General features: G+C 41.5%; 1 protein-coding gene across 1 annotated transcript in view; it reads left to right on the top strand.

Moving 5' to 3' along the window:
* The window catches only part of LOC124709073 (protein O-mannosyl-transferase TMTC1-like), a 170,237-nt gene extending 148,175 nt beyond the window's left edge, over nucleotides 1-22,062 (top strand). The window contains exons 8-9 of the mRNA XM_047240721.1: nucleotides 1,037-1,211; nucleotides 22,056-22,062. Coding sequence (XP_047096677.1) covers nucleotides 1,037-1,211; nucleotides 22,056-22,062 — 182 coding nt within the window. The remainder of the gene's footprint in view (nucleotides 1-1,036; nucleotides 1,212-22,055) is intronic.
* Nucleotides 22,063-22,562: the final 500 nt, after the last annotated feature.

Raw genomic sequence — 22,562 nt, 5'->3', positions numbered from 1 at the left:
CAGATACGTCGCATCCAGTTCAAGCCACTTGCTGAGGATTTGATATCGTAGTTCCACCAAATTGCCGTGGTGCTGATCTCAGCGTTTAACCTTCTGTTCCAAAATATCGCACGTATATTCTCTGGGTTCGAATCAAGCGATTTTGAAAGCCAGTCGAGATGTAATACGGTGGGGCAATATACAGAAAACCAGATATATGTTCTTCCAGCCGACGAACTTCGCTGTTGTCGTCTTCACGTGCCTGTGTGAGCAATGGCCTCTTGCTAGGCGACCGACACCAAATGTTCATTGCATGCCGTTCCCGTCGGAGTGACCGTTTGCTAACAGGTGGGAGTGGACCTTCATTCAATTCCTACAGCAATTCCTGTCATGTCTGGAAGCGATTTTGATTCATAAGCCGTTCTGGTCCATCATAATCAGCAACTTTTTCCGATAAAAACAGTCCTGACGTCGTGTTTCGTGGCCACGGGTGTTACAACACTGCTGGTGGGCACACTGAACAATCCGCTGCGGAACACCAACAAATCCAGGAACTTGACGTACCGTATGGCCATTGGCACGGCCAAACATGATTGCCCCTATTTTCCACTGTGCGTACAATGTCCAACACATTTGGTTCACTGATTGCTACTGCTGTATGCTCGCATAGAAGCAGTGCGTTCGCAGCTGAGGACATTACTGGATCATTGAGCCATCTTTAAAGGCTTAACTATTAATATGTGCGAGTTCGCTGGGGTGACGAAATTTTGCCCTTTGAGCTGATGTAAGAAATGTTAATCCAACATCTTTTCTAAAATATCCTCTACAGTACCCTAATCCCAACCAATCGTGCGATGCACCAGCATTCCACGCCATCATACTCATAGAACAGGAAGAATTCATACGACCAGCATCACATCGACCATCTAATTATTTCTATTCTTTTCCTTTTTATGGTATTTAATCTTGCGTGGAGAGCGGCAGACAGACCACTGCCGACTCGCCGAATGCAGACTTCGGTTATTGGCAGTGTGTGAGAGCGGGCGGCGTGTTGCAGGTCGTTGCTGGGAGTCTCTGCAGCTGTTCCGGAGGGCGCTGCGGCTGGAGGCGGGCCACGGGCCGTCGCTGCTGGGGGCCGCCAGAGCGCTGCGGGGGCTGGGGCAGCTGGTGCGCCTGCGCGTACTGCTCACCAGGTACCCGCACTCAGAATTACTTGGAGAAATGCATGATACGTACTGTGCGGTCTTACGATATACACTACTGGCCATTAAAATTACTAGACCAAGAAGAAATTAAGATGATAAACGGGTATTCATTGCACAAATATATTATTCTAGAACTGACATGTGATTACACTTTCACGCAGTTTGGGTCCGTAGATCCTGAGAAATCAGTACCTAGAACAACCGCCTCTGGCCGTAATAACGGCCATGATACGCCTGGGCATTGAGTCAAACAGAGCTTGGATGGCGTGTACAGGTACAGCTGCCCATGCAGCTTCAACACGATACCACATTTCATCAAGAGTAGTGACTGGCGTATGGTGACGAGCCAGTTACGCGGCCACGATTGATTAGACGTTTTCAATTGATGAGTGATCTGGAGAACGTGCTGGCCAGGGCAGGAGTGGAATATTTTCTGTATCCAGAAAGGTCGGAACAGGACCTGCAACATGGCGTCGTGCATTATCCTGCTGAAATGTAGGGAACCGCAGGGATCGAATGCAGGGTAGAGCCACGGGTCGTAACACATCTGAAATGTAACGTCCACTGTTCAAAGTGCTGTCGATGCGAACAAGAGGTGACCGAGACGTGTAACCAACGGCACCCCATACCATCACGCCGGGTGATACGCCAGTATGGCGATGACGAATACACGATTTCAATGTGCGTTCACCGCGATGGCGCCAAACACGGATGCAACCATCATGATGCTGTAAACAGAACCTGGATTCATCCGAAAAAATGTTTTGCCATTCGTGCACCCAGGTTCGTCGTTGAGTAAACCATCGCAGGCGCTCCTGTCTGTGATGCAGCGTCAAGGGTAACCGCTGAGATGGTAGTCCATGCTGCTGCAAACGTTGCCGAACTATTCGTGCAGATGGTTGTTGTCTTGCAAACGTCCCCATCTGTTGACTCAGGGATCGAGACGTGGCTTCACGATCCGTTACAGCCATGCGGATGAGATGCTTGTCATCTCGACTGCTAGTGATACGAGGCCGTTGGGATCCAGCACGGCATTCCGTATTCTGCTAACAGTCATTGGATATCGACCATCGCGAGCAGCAATGTCACGATACGAAAAACCGCAATCGCGATAGCCTACAATCCGACCTTTATTAAAGTCGGAAACGTGATTGTACGCATTTCTCCTCCTTACACGAGGCATCACAACAACGTCTCACCAGTCAACGCCGGTCAACTGCCTTTTGTGTATGAGAAATCGATTGGAAACTGTCCTCATGTCAGCACGTTGTAGATGTCGCCACTGGCGCCAGCCTTGTGTGAATGCTCTGAAAAGCTAATCATTTGCATATCACAGCATCATCTTCCTGTAGGTCAAATTTCGCGTCTGTAGCACCTCATCTTCGTGGTGAAGCAATTTTAATGGCCAGTAGTGTATTTATTCATTACCAGTATCGATCATGGACAACCTCCGCAATGGAAAAATACCTGTTGTGACAACTTCATATACCATGTGTAGAAGTGTGAAACCGGAATTTGGTTGCAGTACTTACACATCTGTTGTTTGAAACTGATTTTATTCAAAATAATCTCCATTGCTGTTTTCACATTTCTCCCACCTCTCCGTCCGGCTATGAACTCCACGCCAGAAAAACAGTTCTTCTTTTGAAGCGAACCATTCAGAGAGCCATTTTCGTACATTTTCATACGAAAAAATGCCTTGTTCAGCGAGAGTGTGTTCCAGTAATGCAAGTAATCGATAATAACACGGAGACAAATCTGGAGAATAAGCCGCATCCCTTAGTTTTTACTAACTGAACGTCTCGATCGTTTCCCTGACTCATTTTGGAGTGTGTGATGGGGCGTTATCATGCGGCAATATGCTTGCAAATGCAAGTAAACGGTATTTAGACGGACTCAAGCATGGAAAATAAGCCGCGTGCCTTAGTATTTACTAGCTGAACGTCTCGATCCTTTCCCTGACTCGTTTTGCAGTGTGTGATGGGGCGTTATCATGGAGTAACATGAATTTGTGTTGCCTTTATCCATGTTCCGGTTGTTTTGCGCACAATTCTCGATTGAAATTGATCATTTGCTGTTGGCAGCGATCAGTGTTAAGGGTTTCACTAGTTCTTAGCAGCTCATAGTAGATGACACCCTTCTGATCCTACCAAACACAGAGTATTGTTTTTTTTACAAAGCGATTTGACCTTGCAGTGGATGTCGATGGCTTGCCTGGTTCACCCATGCTTTACGGCTCTTAGGATTCTCAAAATATATCCATTTTTCATCACCTGTCACTATTCGATGGAGTTGCATCTGGCGAGAAGCATGCCACAAGTGGTCTTTCGATTTGCTTACTGACTTTCATTTACCCCACTTTCAGCACATTTTCCATAGCTTTCAAACCGAAGAGAAACGGCTTTCCGGGTCACATTCAATTGTTCCACGAGTTTCTGTTGAGTCTGAGTATCATCTTCATCCAATAAGGCCTGCAATCGGTTGTCTTCGAACTTTTTTGGTGGTTTCCCGCCCTCGTAGTTTCTCACGTAAAAATCACCACTTTTGAATTTTTTAACCACTCGAAACACTGTGTTTTCCCAATAGCATGTTCGCCGAAAGCTTCGGCAAGCATTTGCTGCGATTCTGTAACAGTTCTTGGCAAATGATAACAGAAAACCAAAGCTGTCCACAAATCGTTGTTTTTGGGCACCAAACCCGACATGTTTACGTGTTTGAAACAGATACCGACATATGGAACTTGGGTTACTGTGTGCTAACATTTGTTGTCAGCTGTTACAGGAAGCATATGGCGCTGCAGACGCGGTCTCACGGGCCCTACACAGACGGATAGCACCAACTATAATGAAATTCCGGTTTCATACTTCTATACCTCGTAGCATACGTACTATTTAACCTGGAAACAATACTCCATTGTTGACTCGAAAACGTAGGAAAACTGACTACTTAGCGCCGTAGTACAGTCTTAGCCAAGCAGGGAACAAAGATGAAAATATGAAAAGTTGTAAGAGCAGTAAGAACAAAGCACCAATGCTCAGGTACATAGAATTACTTTCCAGTGGCCACAGTAAACCTGCTTTAGTATCGAAACGAAGGTCTTCCTATCCTGAGATGTCCGGTAGCAAGGTGCAGAACAGTTATTTTTAAGCAGATAATTTCTTGTGTTGTGAAAGGAACACAAATTCCGCTGTTGCACCGAAAACGAGTCAGTGGACGGGGCTTACTGTTGCAAGCTGCGTCTTCCGTGTCTGGTTTGAGACAGACATTTGGATGGTTCAAATGACTCTGAGCACTATGGGACTTAACTACTGAGGTCATCAGTCCCCTGGAACTTAGAACTACTTAAACCTAACTAACCTAAGGACATCACACACATCCATGCCCGAGGCAGGATTCGAACCTGCGACCGTAGCGGTTACGCGGTTCCAAACTGACGCGCTTAGAACCGCACGGCCACACCGGCCGGCAGACATTTGGACATGAAAATGAATGGCCAATATATCGATTCGACGTACCAGGAAAGAGCAATAGAGGGCGTTACGTGGAACACCCTAGCAAGTAGCCTTGGGCTGTCTAGTCTTTTAAATAATAACAATATTCTCCGAATAGCATTACCTTGACTAAGAAGGTTGTGTTCACCTACGGTTGATTAGTAATGTCGTCAGTAACAACGTAAATTTACCATCTGTCAGCGGTGTTTTCACTTATCACTACTTGGTTGCAATCTTTCCCCCACTATTCTTCTTCTTGTGCTACTACTTCTTCTTCTCTAAGTGGTTCAAATGGCTCTGAGCACTAAGGGACTTAACTGCTGTGGTCATCAGTCCCCTAGAACTTAGAACTACTTAAACCTAACTAACCTAACGACAACACACACATCCATGCCCGAGGCAGGATTCGAACCTGCGACCGTAGCTGTCGCGCGGCTCCAGACTGTAGCGCCTAGAACCGCTCGGCCACTCCGGCCGGCTCTTCTACTCTCATTTCATGGAATTGGTGCAGGCCCGTTCCGAAACCAAGGGACTTTAACAAAATTGTTGCTTCTATGTCTTCATCCGCCATCCTGTATCCCGATTTTCGGTTTGACTGAAATAAGATTGTCATGACAGGCGGCCATGTGGCATCCTTTTTAAGAAGTCGTACCTAATTTTTTCTAGAGTTTAATCTCCTCTCTCGTTGTTGCTTTAAGGTCTAGTTTAGTTTTATAGCTTCACTCTGCTCTCTCCGTCTCTTATCGTTGCTCCAAGAACTGACCGCAGACACCTCATCTCAGGTGCTTCAATTCGTCGTTCATCGTCTTCTCTTAAAATCTATTTTTCACCACCGTACATGAGAGCATCTTTAGCCACCGCCTTGTGTCCTAGCCGGCCTCTGTAACCGAGAGGTTCTAGGCGCTTCAGTCCGGAACCGCGCTGCTGCCGCGGTCGCAGGTTCGAATCCTACCTCGGGCATGGATGTGTGTGATGTCCTTAGGTTAGTTAGATTTAAGTTGTTCTAAGTTTAGGGGACTGATGACCTGAGATGTCAAGTCCCATAGCGCTTAGAGCCATTTGAACCATTTGAACCTTGTGTCGTCTTAGCGTTATGTCTTTCCTCATAGTTTTAGCCAGACATCTGCTTGTACATCTATTTATAGTAGCATATTTCTGTGCATTTAGAACCACATCGTAATTTGTTTGGTACCTGATAGTTCACATGATTGTTGTCCCTGATTCTCCAAGTCGTTGCTTGTAGTAAGCTTTTCAACTGTCCCCTTACCCTTTTTGTCATCAGACACATCCGTCCAGCTTTCTCCTTTAGATTTTCGAGCGAGGTGCTTTTTCCCCCACAAGACGACACCAACTTCTTGCTAGGAGTTTTCCCCTCTCCGAAACGTCGCAGTTAGAGCACCGAGAATTCGCCTTTCAAAACCATCTGCTACAATCCAAATGGGAAAACTGCAGTCCCAGTGGCTACGCAATTTTCATCTTTGTGGACGTGGCAGCGGGTTTTGTAGAAAGTGCTGCTAAGTGATCGCAGAGACGCTAAACGAATTTGTAATGTCACTGCCTATTCGGCATTGCTTGTTGCCTTCGGGTCCATACCATCCTTTAACCCCCATGGTAGGGATCACTACGTTAATGATACATAAATTATAAATTTAAAGCATGGGTGTTTCCTGAAATCGGAATACAACGGGGAACTGTTAAATGAGGGTGACCATCATTGACATCTGCGCAATTACAGAAATGAACAGAGAACGAGAACGGATAGCTACATGGATGTAACTGAGAACTTTTTGGAGACAGAATACTTAATTGTGAGAACCGGACTAAAGCAACAGAAGCGAGGGGAGATTTCAATGTATCATTCCGCACGACTGGCGCTGCTGCTCTGCCGTTGCATCGCGAAATGCTCGAGATCGCCAAGCGAACGAAATGATGATAGAAATAGGGCAACATGACTGAACTCTGTGCAAAGTAATGAACAGTTCAGCTTTACTGAAGCGGCGAAGGTCTAAAGAAAGATGCGGTCCCTGCTGGCGTTATATCAACAGCTGCTAGTCGTTCGAGGCAGTTCTTAACAGTTCTTGCAGAATGGGTAGAAACAGCCTGCAGCCAGACCTTTCAAAAAGGCCGGGGAAACAGGCTAGTATTCCAATGGCTTCAAAAAGACTAACTGGTGCCACCCTTCTGGACAATGAGTATGCCTCGGTAACAAGAGGCTAATGTTTCAACATATGGTAAGTTGTGTTACCTCGAAACAGCACATACAGTTGTGAAAAGTTTCTTTATATTAGTATTTCAGAGTTAAATTACATTGTATGATTACACGTATCATACGACTTAACCAATTCATATGTGGCATAGTTCTAGGCGCTTCAGTCTGGAACCGAGCGACGGCTACGGCAGGTTCGAATCCTGTCTCGGGCATGGATGTGTGTGATGTCCTTAGGTTAGTTAGGTTCAAGTAGTTGTAAGTTCTACGGGACTGATGACCTCAGGTGTTAAGTACCATAGTGCTCAGAGCCATATTGTGGCGTAATAGCCGGCAAACGGAAAGATACGAAAGTGGTCATCACTCATTGGAATCCCTCGTCTCTTATACTTATGATCAAAGAATGAAGTAAAGGAACGTTTACAATATTACCTGGTCGCTGTCGTGTTTCACAGAGTTACGTTTTAACAAAGATTTTTTGCCGAGTACAGATGCTTAGCTCAGTTCCAAAAAGAACAAAATACAATGGAGTTATGATGAGTATCTTGATATATAAAAATGGGAATGTATATACATTGTGTTAGTTCTGCCCAATTGTTCTATAAAGCATGTGTTTTGAATCCGGTGTAGTGTAACGACGCAAGTTTGTATAAATGATTTTTCTTTTGACATATGACCATGTGCAGACTTCGTCACCTACGTCAGTTACAACACACTTCAAAATTATTTAAATTCTTTTTAAATTGTCTCTGAATGGTTCCTGAACGAAACAAAACTGTAATTAAAACATCATCATTTGAGTCGTATGCGCAGAGTTACGTCACTCAGTCCAATTGGTTTGCGCAAACCTTTTCAATTTAGATGTCGTTTGTTTCTCCTCACAAATTATATTAATGCAGGTTATCTGCTTTACTAGATATTAGAACCACATTGAATAAACTTTCAAGACTCAAACTCGCGATGAACGCTGTCAAAAATTAATAATCTTGTCAAATGAATTACTTAACATAATTCTTCATAAATAAATTCTCGGAACACGTAATTAAACTTTTGTGGCATCCACTAGTTTATTATCTTCCTACGTATAGACGTGAACCTGAGCCTTGACAAGACAGAACTGAACATTTACAACATGATTAAACTTTCTATGACGTCATTGTTGTAGAAACATTACAAATTCTTAATTTTCAATTTTTAGAAGCACGACGCAACAACTCGGTTTCAGGATCTTCTGTTGCTCTTTGGCTGTCGACCCGCGACGTACAGTGGCCAGCAATTTTCTCTCTGGTCCCGGCAGCGAAGATGCTGTCTCCGTTCGTTGCGCCGCCCTCTCCGTACACGAAACATAAAAAATGAATACAAAACTTTAGACAATTCACAATCATTACAAATATTACATAAATACATAAACAAAAGACTAAATTAAACTTATATTCACCTGCAAACTGGGCTGACACTGGCGGATGGGTGATGCTTCAATTTCGCGTCCCACTACACAGGGTACTAATAATTACAATAATATTTGATAATTTCAGTAGACTTCGTCTTTTTAAGAACACGAAAATCGGTCTGTTGGAACAGTTGTGTAACCTGGTCTTGCCTTTCTTTGCAATATTCTAACAACTAGGCTGTTGTAACTGCTCAATGTCGTTCAATACGATCACGACGACACCCCTCGATCGACGTTAGCACTCGTGGTGTCACTCGCCTTCATACATGGCAGTGGACGTTTGAAAATTCGTGCCCTAGCTCAATGGTCATCAATTGATTTAAATGTATTTCCCGGCTGACTCTTAATTCAATAACTGTCACGGGGGCGAGGAGAAAGAACACATCCTGGTGGTACCAGCATTATGCGTATTTAGATGTTCGATTAATATGAATGGTTTGCAATGTTCCAGCGATTCTATTCGACTCTATCCTGATGTATCGACAAGGACCATTTTCGCAGATAAACATGCAAGTACGTAACGGATGTTCAGCTTCTCAATATAGTTCGTCGCACTCACACATTATACATCCGCTGTAAGAACAATTTCATGCACTTACATTTTTGGTGTCCCACAACATTGGTTGGCTAAATATGATGACGATACGTTGCTTACAACTTCCACAGATATTGTTTATCATGTAGTCAAGACTACGTAATGAAGCCAAAATCGTGGATAAAATTGAAATGTAGTTTGCTTATTAACACTTCTTATAACTAATTAAATATGAATTATGAATCGGGATTGGAGGTGATGATCCTATCCTACATTTTTAGTATGTTATCTCTCCGTTAATTAATATCTGGTAGTTAATAAGCGAACTACATTTTACGCTGGCGCGTTGTTTGTACCAGTGACCCCCGCAACCGTACAAGGACAAGATTCTATTAATGTTCCGCGCACACGCGTTTCACCATTTTATAAAATGTAGAATTACGTTAACTATAGCTTTCCGTTGCGCACTACTTTCGTGGGTTCCACAACCATAATAGTTTCCCAAGAGTATTTTTCCCAGCTAACACAAAGTTCAAATTATGTTGTCGGATTCATTTTCACTTCATCCGACGATAAAAGTCTCTGATCACTTCGTCACACGTAATATATTTTAAACATGCTTGAAGAGTCTTTAAATAATCTCCTTAACGAATTTCGCAGCCGCGTGCCACGTTTTCATCGACTGGTCCGATCGCGATAACTGAAGGTAGAGAGCTCAATAATATGCTACATGTTCTTTTATATGTATTAGAAAACAAATGCGCCCCTATATCTTTCTGTCCCGCTTGGTCTTTGCTACTTTGCTTATTATTACTTTTCATTATATTGCTTCTTAGTAATACTGTGCAGTTATTAAAGTTTCGTATTACTTTCCCCTTTTTAATTCTTCCAAAATAAAGTCTATTTATCCCCCATTTTAATTAATATGATGCTAATTGACACGCCTGCCCGCAAAGTACCGTTATGCTGTCCAGCTTGTCCTCAGGAATTGTTGCTTATCTCCACTCAGGAAGTATACCTATGCTAGTGTCTACAAAGTTCAGCAAGCGATTCCATTGTTGGTAGGCAAAGCAAAATGTTACTGAACTCTACCAGTATATTCCCATGAAGAGTTATGCATAAGTATTTGAAGCAAGATAAAGCTGGTGCTATTGAAACTTTGCGGCCGTCACGGGACGTAATTGGGTAACTCAGAACATAATTCACTATTCTCTGCACATAAATTTAATGGAATTTAGAAATATCGGTTTTGCAATGGGAGTCGGGATCATTAATTAGTCCAGTATTCTGACTTCCATGCTTTATTCAGTGATTCACTTGGGAATATCTTTATAATTACCATAATGTTCCCGTTGTTATATTTCTATTTTAATACGTATTTTCTGAAGTGACACATTTCACGATGATGTGACAGTGTCACAGAGGTCCTATGAAGCAAAATATAAAACAATTAAGTTCTTAAAAGACATCAATACCTTTTTTTCAAACTGCATAATAGTGAAATAAGCCTTTGGCCGTTTTCAAGCGAGTCAGTTTCGTTTTATAGCAAAAAAGTGGAATCCTGATCATGGAATTTTTAAATAAGGGAATTTTAACAAAGGTGAGAACTATGTCTTTTAAAAAGATTTCTATGACTGTGAAAATCCAAAGAAACGGTAATCTCAATGTAAGGTCTGTGAAGGTGGTTTCCGCTTCTTTTAGCAGGTAATATACTAAGTTTCCAAGAGAGTTAGTACAATTTTGTTTTGATGACTTCTGGTTGGAATAGCACATTTATTGAAATGCTACACATCTTTCTATTTTGAATAAAAATTCGATTACATCTAGGTTTCGATCTTCCATAATGTAATATAGTCAGCTTATGTCGTCGGACTAATTTTTAGTATAACTCTTCATTTTTTTAGTACATTTTTCCAAATTCACTACCAATCATCCAGGGTGAATTGTTTGTGTATATGAGTTTCAGAATAATATAATATATTTTAAGCTACACATGATCTAAACTTTATCTATTTCAACTTTCTTAGTGACAGCAGAACATGCGAGGTTCTATCAGATTTACTTACTTAGTTATAGTAATTTCAGAAATGTGGAAACGTCTCAGAAAAGAAAAAAAAGTTTGATTTACATTTTGACCATTTAGCCATTATCTGGGCATTAGAAGAGCACAGTGTTCCTACAATGTCATGTTCTGATTTTATTGTTTAATTTTTTCTATTATTAGTAGCTTTAACATTTAAATCGTGAAACAATAGTCTCAGAATAACATTCACTCAGGTTCGTGAGCTAAAGTAGAAACAACAATTTGTCCTACCATTCGTAGTGGCACCTGAAATGCTTTTTCTAAGGTAGTAAGTAATTTTCTTTACCTTAACTAATATCTCATTTGAAACTAATATTCCGTAATATTTAAAATACGCTTTTATTTGTGTTTTCCTGCAGGGTAACTTACACTTGGAAAACATTTGTCATATTTCAACGTAATGTATTTTCAGTCTGTTTAAAAAAGGGAGACTGTCGCCCATCTAGAACAGTTGCTCTTGTGATGCATTAAGGGCCTGAGTCAAGTTAAGCGGCCACAGAATAGGACAAGATTAACTCCAGTGAGGAGATCCTGCATATGTTTTGTTAAAGAGAACTGTGTGTTGTTTTATTGCTCTCATCGGTCGGTTATAGATGGAAATATAGCTCTGAAAGTGGTCCAGATTAGAAGTGGCGAAAACAGAGCTAAAGAACTTTCTTGATATCAACTTCCACCATTGTTTAAACGTAAAGTAAAGCAATAAGTTCCCAACATCAGGTAAACCTTGGTCGCAATATAAGTGGTAACAATTTAAAAAGAAATTACGGGAAGCTGGAGATAGCCTACAGAAAAACTTTCCAGACTGCTTTCAGAAGAATAATGGATCTAAATAACTGCAGGGAACAAGAGCAATTAACTCAGAAAACTTTTTTTTTACGTAACTAATAACCCACCTTCCGGGAGGTACAATAGAAGAGTTAAAAGAAAGAGAAGAGACCTGAGTCATCCTTCTAAGCTCAGAAATAATACACCACTTCAGAATCTCATTGTGATGTTGTAAGCAGGCTACTTATAAAGCTTTTGTTTCGCAAAGCTTCTCAAGCGAACGTAGCGTCTGATAACTTTTGGAAAGGCAATTAGTAAGAGAGAAAAAAAAAACACTTTCGTTCAATCATACGATAAGACAAATAATTTCAGTTTCTATCTCTCAGACTTTGTATTACTTCAAACTACTTGTTGCATTCTGTCTTTACTACTAGCATTCTAAAATGCCTGTATTTAGTCAGTTGAAATTCCTGTTTTACGTGATTTTGATACCAGTAAAACCATCAGTCGTAATATGACTAATGGGCTGAAACACTAAAAAAATAACACAGTTCCCCTAAATGGTGAATCGCACAAGTGCCTATGTGAACAATGCTCGGAACTGTGAAACACTGTTCCTTATGAGTAATTTTGCACCACTTAAAAATGTTTGTCATACGTTTCTGTTTGTATTGCTGTGGTCCAATTGACAGTAATGCCTCGAAGGAAGGAAGAAAGTTAGGGTTCAAAGTCGTGTGGACATGGCGGTTAATAGAGACGGAGCTCAAGCACGAAATGTTCCGATGGTGGAGAAAGAAGTCGACCGTGTCCTTCCAAAGGAACCGTCCCGTTGTTTACCAGGAGAGTTTTAGGGAAATTTCGGGAAACCAAATTTGGGTGGCCGAATCGAGTCCCCTTTGAATGCGAGTCCTGTGTTCTAATTGCTGTGTTGCCACCCTGCTCGTTAAATGCCTCAAGGAAAATGAATATTTAGCGTATGAATTTCGTCAAATACTGGTATTCACTTTACCGGTAGGATGGTGTACGTCACTGCGTACCAATAATGCATGAACTGAAACACAGAATTGAGACCTACGTAAAAGTAGTAAAGAATGAAGTAGGGTAAACAGTAATAATTATACCGTATTAAGTGCAGTACACCTACAGGAAGGAGACGCAGTTTGAGAATTAAATTAATGTAGCTCCCATTTATTCATCAATCTCTGGAAAAAATGCGTAATAAGGTTATGTTTGAATATATCGTCTCCTACCTTCCAAACTTTACAGAAGCTCTCCTGCGAACCTTGCAGAACTACAACTCCTGAAAGTAAGGATATTGTGGAGACATGGCTTAACCACAGCGTGGGGGATGTTTCCAGAATGAGATTTTCACTCTGCAGCGGAGTGTGCGCTGATATGAAACTTCCTGGCAGATGTCTTCCTGGCTATGTCTCCGCAATACCCTTTCTTTCAGAAGTGCTACTTCTGCAAGTTTCGCAGGAGAGCTTCTGTAAAGTTTGGAAGGTAGGAGACGAGGTACTGGCGGAAGTAAAGCTGTGAGGACGGGACGTGAGTCGTGCTTGGGTAGCTCAGTTGGTAGAGCACTTGCCCACGAAAGGCAAAGTTCCCGAGTTCGAGTCTCGGTCCGGCACACAGTTTTAATCTGCCACGAAGTTTCATATCAGCGTACACACCGCTGCAGAGTGAAAATCTCATTCTGGAAACATCCCCCAGGCTGTGGCTAAGCCATGTCTCCACAATATCCCTTCTTTCAGGAGTGCTAGTTCTGCAAGGTTCGCAGGAGAGTTTCTGTAAAGTTTGGAAGGTAGGAGACGAAGTACTGGCGGAAGTGAAGCTGTGAGGACGGCGCGTGAGTCGTGCTAGGGTAGCTCAGTTGGTAGAGTACTTGCCCACGAAAGGCAGGGTCGAGTCTCGGTCCGGCACACAGTTTTAATCTGCCAGGAAGTTTCATATCAGCGCACACTCCGCTGCAGACTGAAAATCTCATTCTGGAAACATCGCTTTGGTTCACTCTGAGACGCCTGGACACATCGCTTGTCGAGAGCCATTCCTGGCAAAAAGTAACAATGTGGACGCGGTCGAACCGCAGTATTGACCGTCTAGGCATGGCTGATATAGGACATCGTCGTAAGTGGACAGACTCCGAGAATGTGGAGTAAGGCTGCATACATTTCAAATGCGTTGTACGGAGTACATGAACAAGCAGATTACGAAACTACCAAATAGATCAAAATGTCCTAGGTGGCACTCAGTTAATTATTTAAATCTTTCTTCATCATGGTTTTATCAGCTATCACACAAACTGCTAATCTGACACTTTAAGAATGTTCCCACTGAACACTAGGGTAGCTCAACGTACAGTCTTAGACGTAAAAACGGACCGGGTCGGCCGCCACAAAGACTAAGTCCGAATCGTTCACTTAAGGTGGCCATGAAAACCGACCGCTCCTGTTAACACTAAGTTCGCCCATCTGCACAATCTGGCAACACTGTAAGAATCGGAAGTGTCAGGAGTAAGTTTTGTCTACTCCCGAGATATCACCGTGTTCTGCGAGCACACTCTGCAGCGGTGTGTACGCTGATATGAAACTTCGTGGCAGATTAAAACTGTGTGCCGGACCGAGACTCGAACTCGGGAACTTTGCCTTTCGTGGGCAAGTGCTCTACCAACTGAGCTACCCAAGCACGACTCACGTCCCGTCCTCACAGCTTTACTTCCGCCAGTACCTCGTCTCCTACCTTCCAAACCTCGTGCATTCTGGACTTATATTTCCGTGTTCACCTCCAACGATTTCTTTCTCTTTTCTTTTTGTTTTTAACCACATTTTGGCCGTCGTCTAAAGTTATGAATCTGAATGAACATCGAAGATAATTCACTTCTTATTCTCCCCACCAGTAATAACAAATATTTCCAGAAACAAATCCGTAGGACAGCTCGTGGCTGCGTCCAGATCAGAACAGCTTACGCTCGAGCGTTCCCTCGCGCTGCAGCTGCTACCAACCACCGGCCAGACGCCACCCGCCGACAGAAATCGGACGCCGCCCAGATGAAAGCGGCGCGACGCTGTCAGTGTATGTATCAACTGTCATTTTTGAATTTGAAGTTCTAGTTATCATCTTGCAGTTAAGAATTGGAATTTGCATACTAGAAAATAATGAACTACGGTTAAGCGCTATAAAATTGGGTCGCAAGTGGAAAAAGGTATAACCTCTACAATACAGTATTTACTTTCGGTGTAATAGAGGGGTGAATGTAGGGGAGGCATCTCGAGAGATTAGAACTGTATGTGGAGCGAGTGCTTTTTTAAAAAATATGGCAGAAAAAGATATTCTTGTTTCAACAAAGATCGTTCTGGCATGAATGATTTTTCACGTGTAGGAAGTCTCGAGTGCTGATATAAGTAATGGATTACCATTTAACATTTGCATTCAACCGGCAAGGATCAGAAGTGTTGTGTAGGAGTACTGCACGCTCTAATTCGAAACATCAAAATTCAACACAGTGCATATTATTGCAGTTTCGCTTGAACGTCATCAGGTCACTCATTAGGCATTCCTATGCGATACTGTTACTGGTGACGAGTTATGATGTCTTTAGCGTTACCATCACAGCGCGAATATGTTGCCATCAATTGAGATGCCTTCCGGTCGCAGTGTAAGAAAATCAACCGACCAAACTACATCACATGTGCTACGCACTCTGATGATTTGATAAACAGAACTATCCAGGAGATTCATATGGAAGTCATCTCTCAGGCGCCTATCACTCTGATGGTAAACTCGTAAAATTTTACCTTTGCCGCTCTTGATCCATTAACCGTCAAGGCGATTCATTTCTAGACGAAAATGCTCCTCAAACTGGACTGGTTTAATGACATTGATAGACCCAGTAGGTATCTACATGCGTAAAATTTGTGAACTACTTTAGCATTGTGAAATTGTTTTAGATATTGAGAAAGAATATACTGCTGCTGATTAATCTCTGTTTGAAGTTTACTGTTGTCTTCATTAAGCTAATGGAAAACACAATTTTGATTTTCTGTACTAATACAAATTAAATTCAACTTACTACAGGAACAGCATCACGGCAGTCTATCTTAATAAAGCATTAAGTGTCCGTGAGACGATTGTGGCTATTTTAACACAAATTAATATGATATTAGCGAGCTCTGACTTTGAAAATGTGTGTATTTACTTCATGTTCTGTACCGTACTGAAGTATTATGAAAATCTGGCAGTTCGTAGACAGAATTATGTATTCACAAGAACAAAAAATACCTCGGCAGAAAACAAAATTTCCATTATCGATTATGCAGTACCATAAGAGTTTCGTTCTGACACTAAGCGTTGTCTTACGATTCCCTTATTGAGTTTCTATCTGCCACCTTGATAGACAGTTAAAAATATGGCATTAGCGAGTCGCGAAAGGCCAACAAAAGCAGCTTGTACGACGTAGACAAGTACGTTACCTCGGAGATACTGAAGAGGAACGGTATATGTGTCTTACTTATTAATCAAGTAGTTTTTTTATAACAAATAAATCGCAATATACGAGACGAGAGTTGTCGTATTTCCCATGTCCCTCTTGGACTCAAAAGCATTAACTGATATCCTCATATAACATCTCAAGAGAAAATCTCTCGCATTATTGAATTGAAATGACACGGTAATCTAAAGGGAATTTAGCAGGTTAGTTCTGTGCGCTCTGCCTCGTGATAACTGGGTGTTGTGTGCTGTCCTTAGGTTAGTTAGGTTTAAGTCGTTCTAAGTTCTATGGGACTGATGACCATAGATGTTAAGTCCCATAGTGCTCAGAGCCATTTGAACCATTTGATTTAGTTCTGTGCCATCAAGGAAGTAACTCGTCGGTCACAGAGTTGCCAAACCTATTCTGCGTTCTTCGCATTTTTATAACTAGGTTTAGGGGCTAGAGTGTAATTACTTGTAATACGTCGATGCAGTGAGTGCAAACGAAACGCCATAAATTAATAACTGTGACAATTATTTGTGTTTTACCGTCTAAACCGGACCGAAACATTGAAACCGTTTTCACCAGACGCGATTCACAATTTTGGAGCTTCTCCAGTGGTTGAGTTGGCAAAGGATCTTTTGGTATGCAATCTTGTCATTGAGATCACTGTAATTGGCACACCCGGCTGAACACAGGCATGAGCTGATTTCTTGTTGTTGGTTTTTCTGACGAATGACCTGCCGTTGCTCGAAATGTGAAGCGTTGCTCCAAATGTGAAGACTTAAGGTGAATTTGAGTATCCCAATCTCATCTTTATATACTTCAAGTTCTAACATTCAAAAAATAGTTACAATAAGCGGCAGAAAAGCGCCGGTACAACTGCAATTAATAATGCAGTCGTAACTAGTGGAATCTGACACTCACCACCTGTCATCTGACAACTGTCAAAATTCCCTTTTTCATCTGCACAGCACCGCAGCATGAACTCAAGGGTTTCGTAGGATTTCTATACCTAATTTCGTTGTGAACGTTTTCGAAGGACGGCAGAGGAGGAGCAAAGCCATCAGTCTTGAAATATATTTTTCTAGCTTGATTTGAATCTTTGGATGCAGTTGCAGTAGCACGTACAGCGAGGTATCCAAAATGTGAGTATCCACTCATTGCTGTAGTATAGGTTCGTCCCACAGAGTAAACAATGAGAGTCAATGCAGTTAACGCATAAAGTGACCATGTGGCAAACGCAAATTTTGCAAATCGTTGTCACTTAATAAACATGAATTGTTCAGAAAATTACAACTGTATTCACCGAAACGAGTAGGTTAATGCAGCTACAATCCGTCACTGTCACTGAGTTGCCAAATATTTTAATAACAGCACTTAAGATAGATGATATATATGTGTTGTGTGTGCCGGGGGGGGGGGGGGAGGTCTGTTCTTTCTGACAGAGCGTTAAAATACAGCTACGGCGGCAGATGAAAATTTGTGCCTGACGATGTTCGAACCCGGATTCGTTGTGCCTTTTCTTTCGGGCATGTCCTAAAGAACGGACACGACACATATATGCATATACAGGATGTTTCAGGAGGAATAGTAGATATTTTAGCAGATAGTAGTATAGGCGAATTGCATTAAAAAATTCCATATAAGTACTTTGTATTGAGTACAGAGGTACAGCTGTTACTGCGTATCCTTAACAAACTCAAAGCAAAGGCAAATGATGAGGTTCAAAGTTGATTTTCAATATTTTCCCGACCAACTTCAATGCACTTTTAACTTCTCTTGATAGCACCACGTGTATCCCTTCTGAGATCGTCTTTGCTTTCTTTTGTGAGGACTGCACTATTCATAATCCGAATGATAAAATCGGCTTTGGGGTATAATTTTTCTTTTGTGACTTCGCCTTTCAACCATTCCCACACAAAAGTTCAAGGGGATAAGGTCCAGGGACTTTGGTGGCCGAGAAAAGTGTCCATATCTACTGATCCATCTTACAGGAAATATTAGGTTTGGATGATGTGTCACCTGACGACTAGAATGTGGAGGAGCCTCGTCATGCTGGAGGAATATACCCATTCTTCTAGCCAAAGCTCTCCCACTAATGCTGGAAGTTCATTTGCAAGGAAGTGTTGACAACGGGGTCCTGTAACGACCTACAGAAGATACGAAAATGCATTGAACCCAGGCACTCAATAGAAATTGGACGCATGTTATATGGCACTTTTTCTGCAGTTTGTCTATACCACAACCTCCTGCAATATTTACTATTCCTCCTAAAACATCCTGTATAATTATTCAGGACTCGATGGGTCATCGAAAGTTTTCAGTGCTAGACGCACGCCATCGTCCCAACCCTCGCTGGAATACGGCTGCGAGCGAATGGAATAATGGACGAGGGGTACCGCGTATTTAGTATGCGGCGAAGACGGAAATGTGCGTCTATCGAGGAGAGTGTGTAAATATGTCCTGCAGAAAGGTTGGCTCTTGTGTCCCGACAGTGGAGGGGTCAGCGCGTCTGCGTAGTAAGCAGGAAGTTCACGTTCGAACCCCAGTGCGGCACGAATTTTCATTTGCCGCCGTTGCTGTATTTCAACGCACTGTGACAGTGTTGACGTCTGTCCTTCGATATTTAAGGGGGGACGTTGATGAAATTGACCAAAAATATCCAGTTTCGATTTATTTTTTGTTTGTTAGAACAACTCATGGACAATAAGTTCCCAAAGTTTCAATGTTGAAATCGCATCCGAAGTTCCTGAAAATTAATTAAAAGTGTGACGCGGCCTCCCTGCCCGCCCACGTTTTGAATCAGCACTTCAATACCAGCTCAGTGAACAACAATTCTATGTATTACTTTCAACAAAACGTGTGCGGGATACAACTAGAAGGCCGTGATACATACTCTTAGGTTTTATAGATCGTCTTTGACTCTGTTCCGTATCTTATAAACTCATATGGAAACGATGCCTTAATAATACATTTGCATCTGCTACAGTTGCCATAATTGCAACTTATGATGCAGCTATTATATCTAATGATGGGAACGTCGGGAGGATGAAGGTATTAGAAAGAATGGGCTTCAAGATAGGAAATTTTACTCAAGACACCCTGAAAAAATAAATTTACAGCGCGTCCCTGCAGCTGTCAGTTGAAGACCTGGTAAAGGAAAGAAGATACACAAAAAGAAACAAGAAGAGAAGCATTGAAGGGAAAGGCGACCCAGAGTACAAATGTGGTGCCTTCTGAAGAAGCGACACAAGAAAAAAAGTTATGTTGAACTTTAAATTGCATTTCCTGAAAAGTTTGTTTTTTAAAGTTACGTACCTTTTCCTCAGATTCTATGAATGTTAGAATTATGAAATTTTGTACACGTATTTCTGTATACCTAATAAACGTTGTCTGAAGAGCAAATTTTGAAATTCTGATTGCAAGCTGAGATTGTGGTGAAGTGCTTGGAATTTTGCATGAGTTTAAAACTGTACTTGTGGAACGATAATTAAAAAATTATGAAAATTCTCCTACTTGACCTATTCCAAAAACCTCATGAGAGAAGTTACAACACATAAAGAGATGAAACAGAGAATTTTTTTGTAGAAATCTCTTGAATACTTTCTGAGAGAAAGGAATATACATTTTTTAAAAATGAAACTTCAAATTTCATTAAAAAAGTTGAATATAAATAAACAAAGGATTTTATATCTAAATGTGTTACTTTCATGTAAAGCGTGATACAAAATTTCACTGCCATATCTCCAAACCTGTGGATTTGGTACATTTTTGAAGTAGTGTGTGTTTTTCATCAACGTCCCCCCCTGAAGGTCCAATTGTTTTCCGAGGCAATACAGATGATTTGCGAACCTTTGTCTTGCCATCAATGTAACGGAGCTCCAAAGGCATCCACACCTTAGTCATTGTCTTGTGACGCCACTAACCCATGTTATATACATGCGAATCAGATTGCAGCACACATTCAGTCAGATAATGAGTGGTCAGTATACAAGTACTTACGAACAGTAGAAGCTGGATTGCAGCGAGCTGATCACTTAACCAAGTGCAAATAGAGTACCTGTGTAGTGAGTAATTTCAGCTGCACAGATGATGGTAATATTTGTCAAGCAATTCACTGTAGAATTAATGTAATACCCACACGATGATCGCTGTAGTCATACTGCATCATTAACATCTCGTGAATGTAGTACTATGTTCGTTAAATCAGATTACTCAAGCTGATGCCAAATGAAGAGAAGCAACGACGCCACCAAACTGTCTTTACTTAGGTAGTCAGTGCTAGATTATGTGCGCCACCATTAACGTACTGTTAGCAGTTTGACAGCATAACACCACCACATCCACTAACAACCTGTGCCATTATCATCATACAATTGTTACCCGCAGTGATTACAAGTTGCTGATGTTTGTCAAGAACAGTGGAAAGCACATCATGATTATGAAGTTCCATTTGCATCACGCCTAGGAGTGAGCGAATCCTATAGAACAGTAACAGGTTACCCAGTGAAGGAAAGAGTCCACGTATTGTGTCGAGTTCTTGCAGTTTGATATTAATTTAGTTCCTGATGGTTTCACACTAACGGGTTCTTTTGACTATCGGAATACTCATATGGGAATTATCAAAGTGTAATTGCTAGAGCAGTCCACTAGCTTAATAGCAACTCATTATGGATTGAATATGACTCAAAGCGACGTTAACTTGACGTTTCCGTCCGTCTCCTGACGACTTACTGAATGAAGTCTGATGTGCCCTCACTACTGCGTTGCCTGCTGCATGAATTCTGTAAAGTGTTGTGGTAGCTGGTAGTCACTGCTGAATACAGACATGTGCAGTTATCTTCACCGCTCTGGGGGAAGTCGTCTTTGCCACATTTTTTCTTACCGCTATTAGCACAATAACGTAAGGCTCATTCTGCTGACGTACTTGATGCCCGCAAGTTCTTAACCCGGCGGAGGTTGCGCTCCTCGAGGTAATGAGAGCGGTCGCACCGGGCCTCACAGACCCGGGAGTCATTTTAGTTGTTTAATGTTGTATATTTAGTTCTCCTAAGTCATGTCATATGTTTGCCATCGTTATAGAATACAATAAAACGAAACTCAATAAAATAATATGTATAATACATGTATTGGCAAACTATATTTATAAATAAATGTTATAGGAAATATATATTAATCAACAATGTTTGTAAATGAGAAACAAATTTTAATAGTACGCTTTAAGTTTGAACTATCTTTACTTATTATTTACTTCTAAATAGTAACTATAACAATATTTACAAACGAACATGGAATGGTCCTTTATGAAAATGTACTTTTATCGTTTCATACATTGGTAGTTCGTTTTCCTATCAATATTACTTGAACAATAGTAACACCTTTTCCTTCCTTGGTTCGATGTCTGAGAACTGGTTCCACTGGATGGTTGTGGATACAATATTGCAAATAAGTTGTCAATCGATGATGTCAGTTGCCTGGGAATATTTTGCAAGTACTTCCTCCGTTTCACCTGCTCAGCTGCAAGACCAAAAACACGTTCTTTCAAAAAGGTACCCCTTTGTCTCGGAAGAGTATCTATTTTCGAACTGTACACTACCATTGCATTAATTCCACAAACATTCAGCAGTTAATAGAAAACGGTCATTGGCCAACGTCGAGTATTTCGGGCCGCATTCACAGAGCTTTTTATCCTATGTACTCTGTCAACCCCAGATTTGGTGGCATTGTGAAAAGAAATTATTTCCGGCCTTTTGGTAACTGTTTCACTTTCAATCACAGCGTCATGATGCATACTAGATATCCAATAATAGTTTTTGTGTCATCATACAAGAATAGGGTGGAGTTCAAAATTTATTTATTTGCAATTCCAGGTGGTAATTCTTTTTTATTTTTTCTTGCCGTCCCAACCATTGTCAACATTTTATTCAACAATTCTTCGGCCAGTGAAAAGCTATTGAAACAGTTGTCCATAGTAATATTTCTTTATTGTGTATAGGCTTCGTCAGAAGCATCATCACGTCGGATGGAGACATAACAGGCGAGGAGGGTCCAGGAGGATGTTTTCCAGCATAAATTTCCAAATTGAAGGTATAAAGCGTCCGTGCGTCGGTAAGGGCAAACATGTTTACACGGTACCTGGCGGGTTTCGAAGGTATATAGTGCTTGATAGAGCATCTTCCTCTGAAAACCTCAATCTTTTCGTCAATTGTAGCATGTTCCCCAACAGTATATCAGATTTGGAAATTACCAGCGATTCGTTCAAAAAGTTCTCCAATTGTAGACATTTTATCACCTTTTCCTCGCTCTTTACGATTTAGTTTAATATCGAATCGTAAATTTTGTAAAAAAAATCTAAACCTCTGCATGCTCATCACTGC

Source organism: Schistocerca piceifrons, chromosome 7 (assembly GCF_021461385.2).
Source record: "Schistocerca piceifrons isolate TAMUIC-IGC-003096 chromosome 7, iqSchPice1.1, whole genome shotgun sequence".
NCBI classification, from domain to species: Eukaryota; Metazoa; Arthropoda; class Insecta; order Orthoptera; family Acrididae; genus Schistocerca; species Schistocerca piceifrons.
This window is presented reverse-complemented; position numbering and strand designations above follow the sequence as displayed.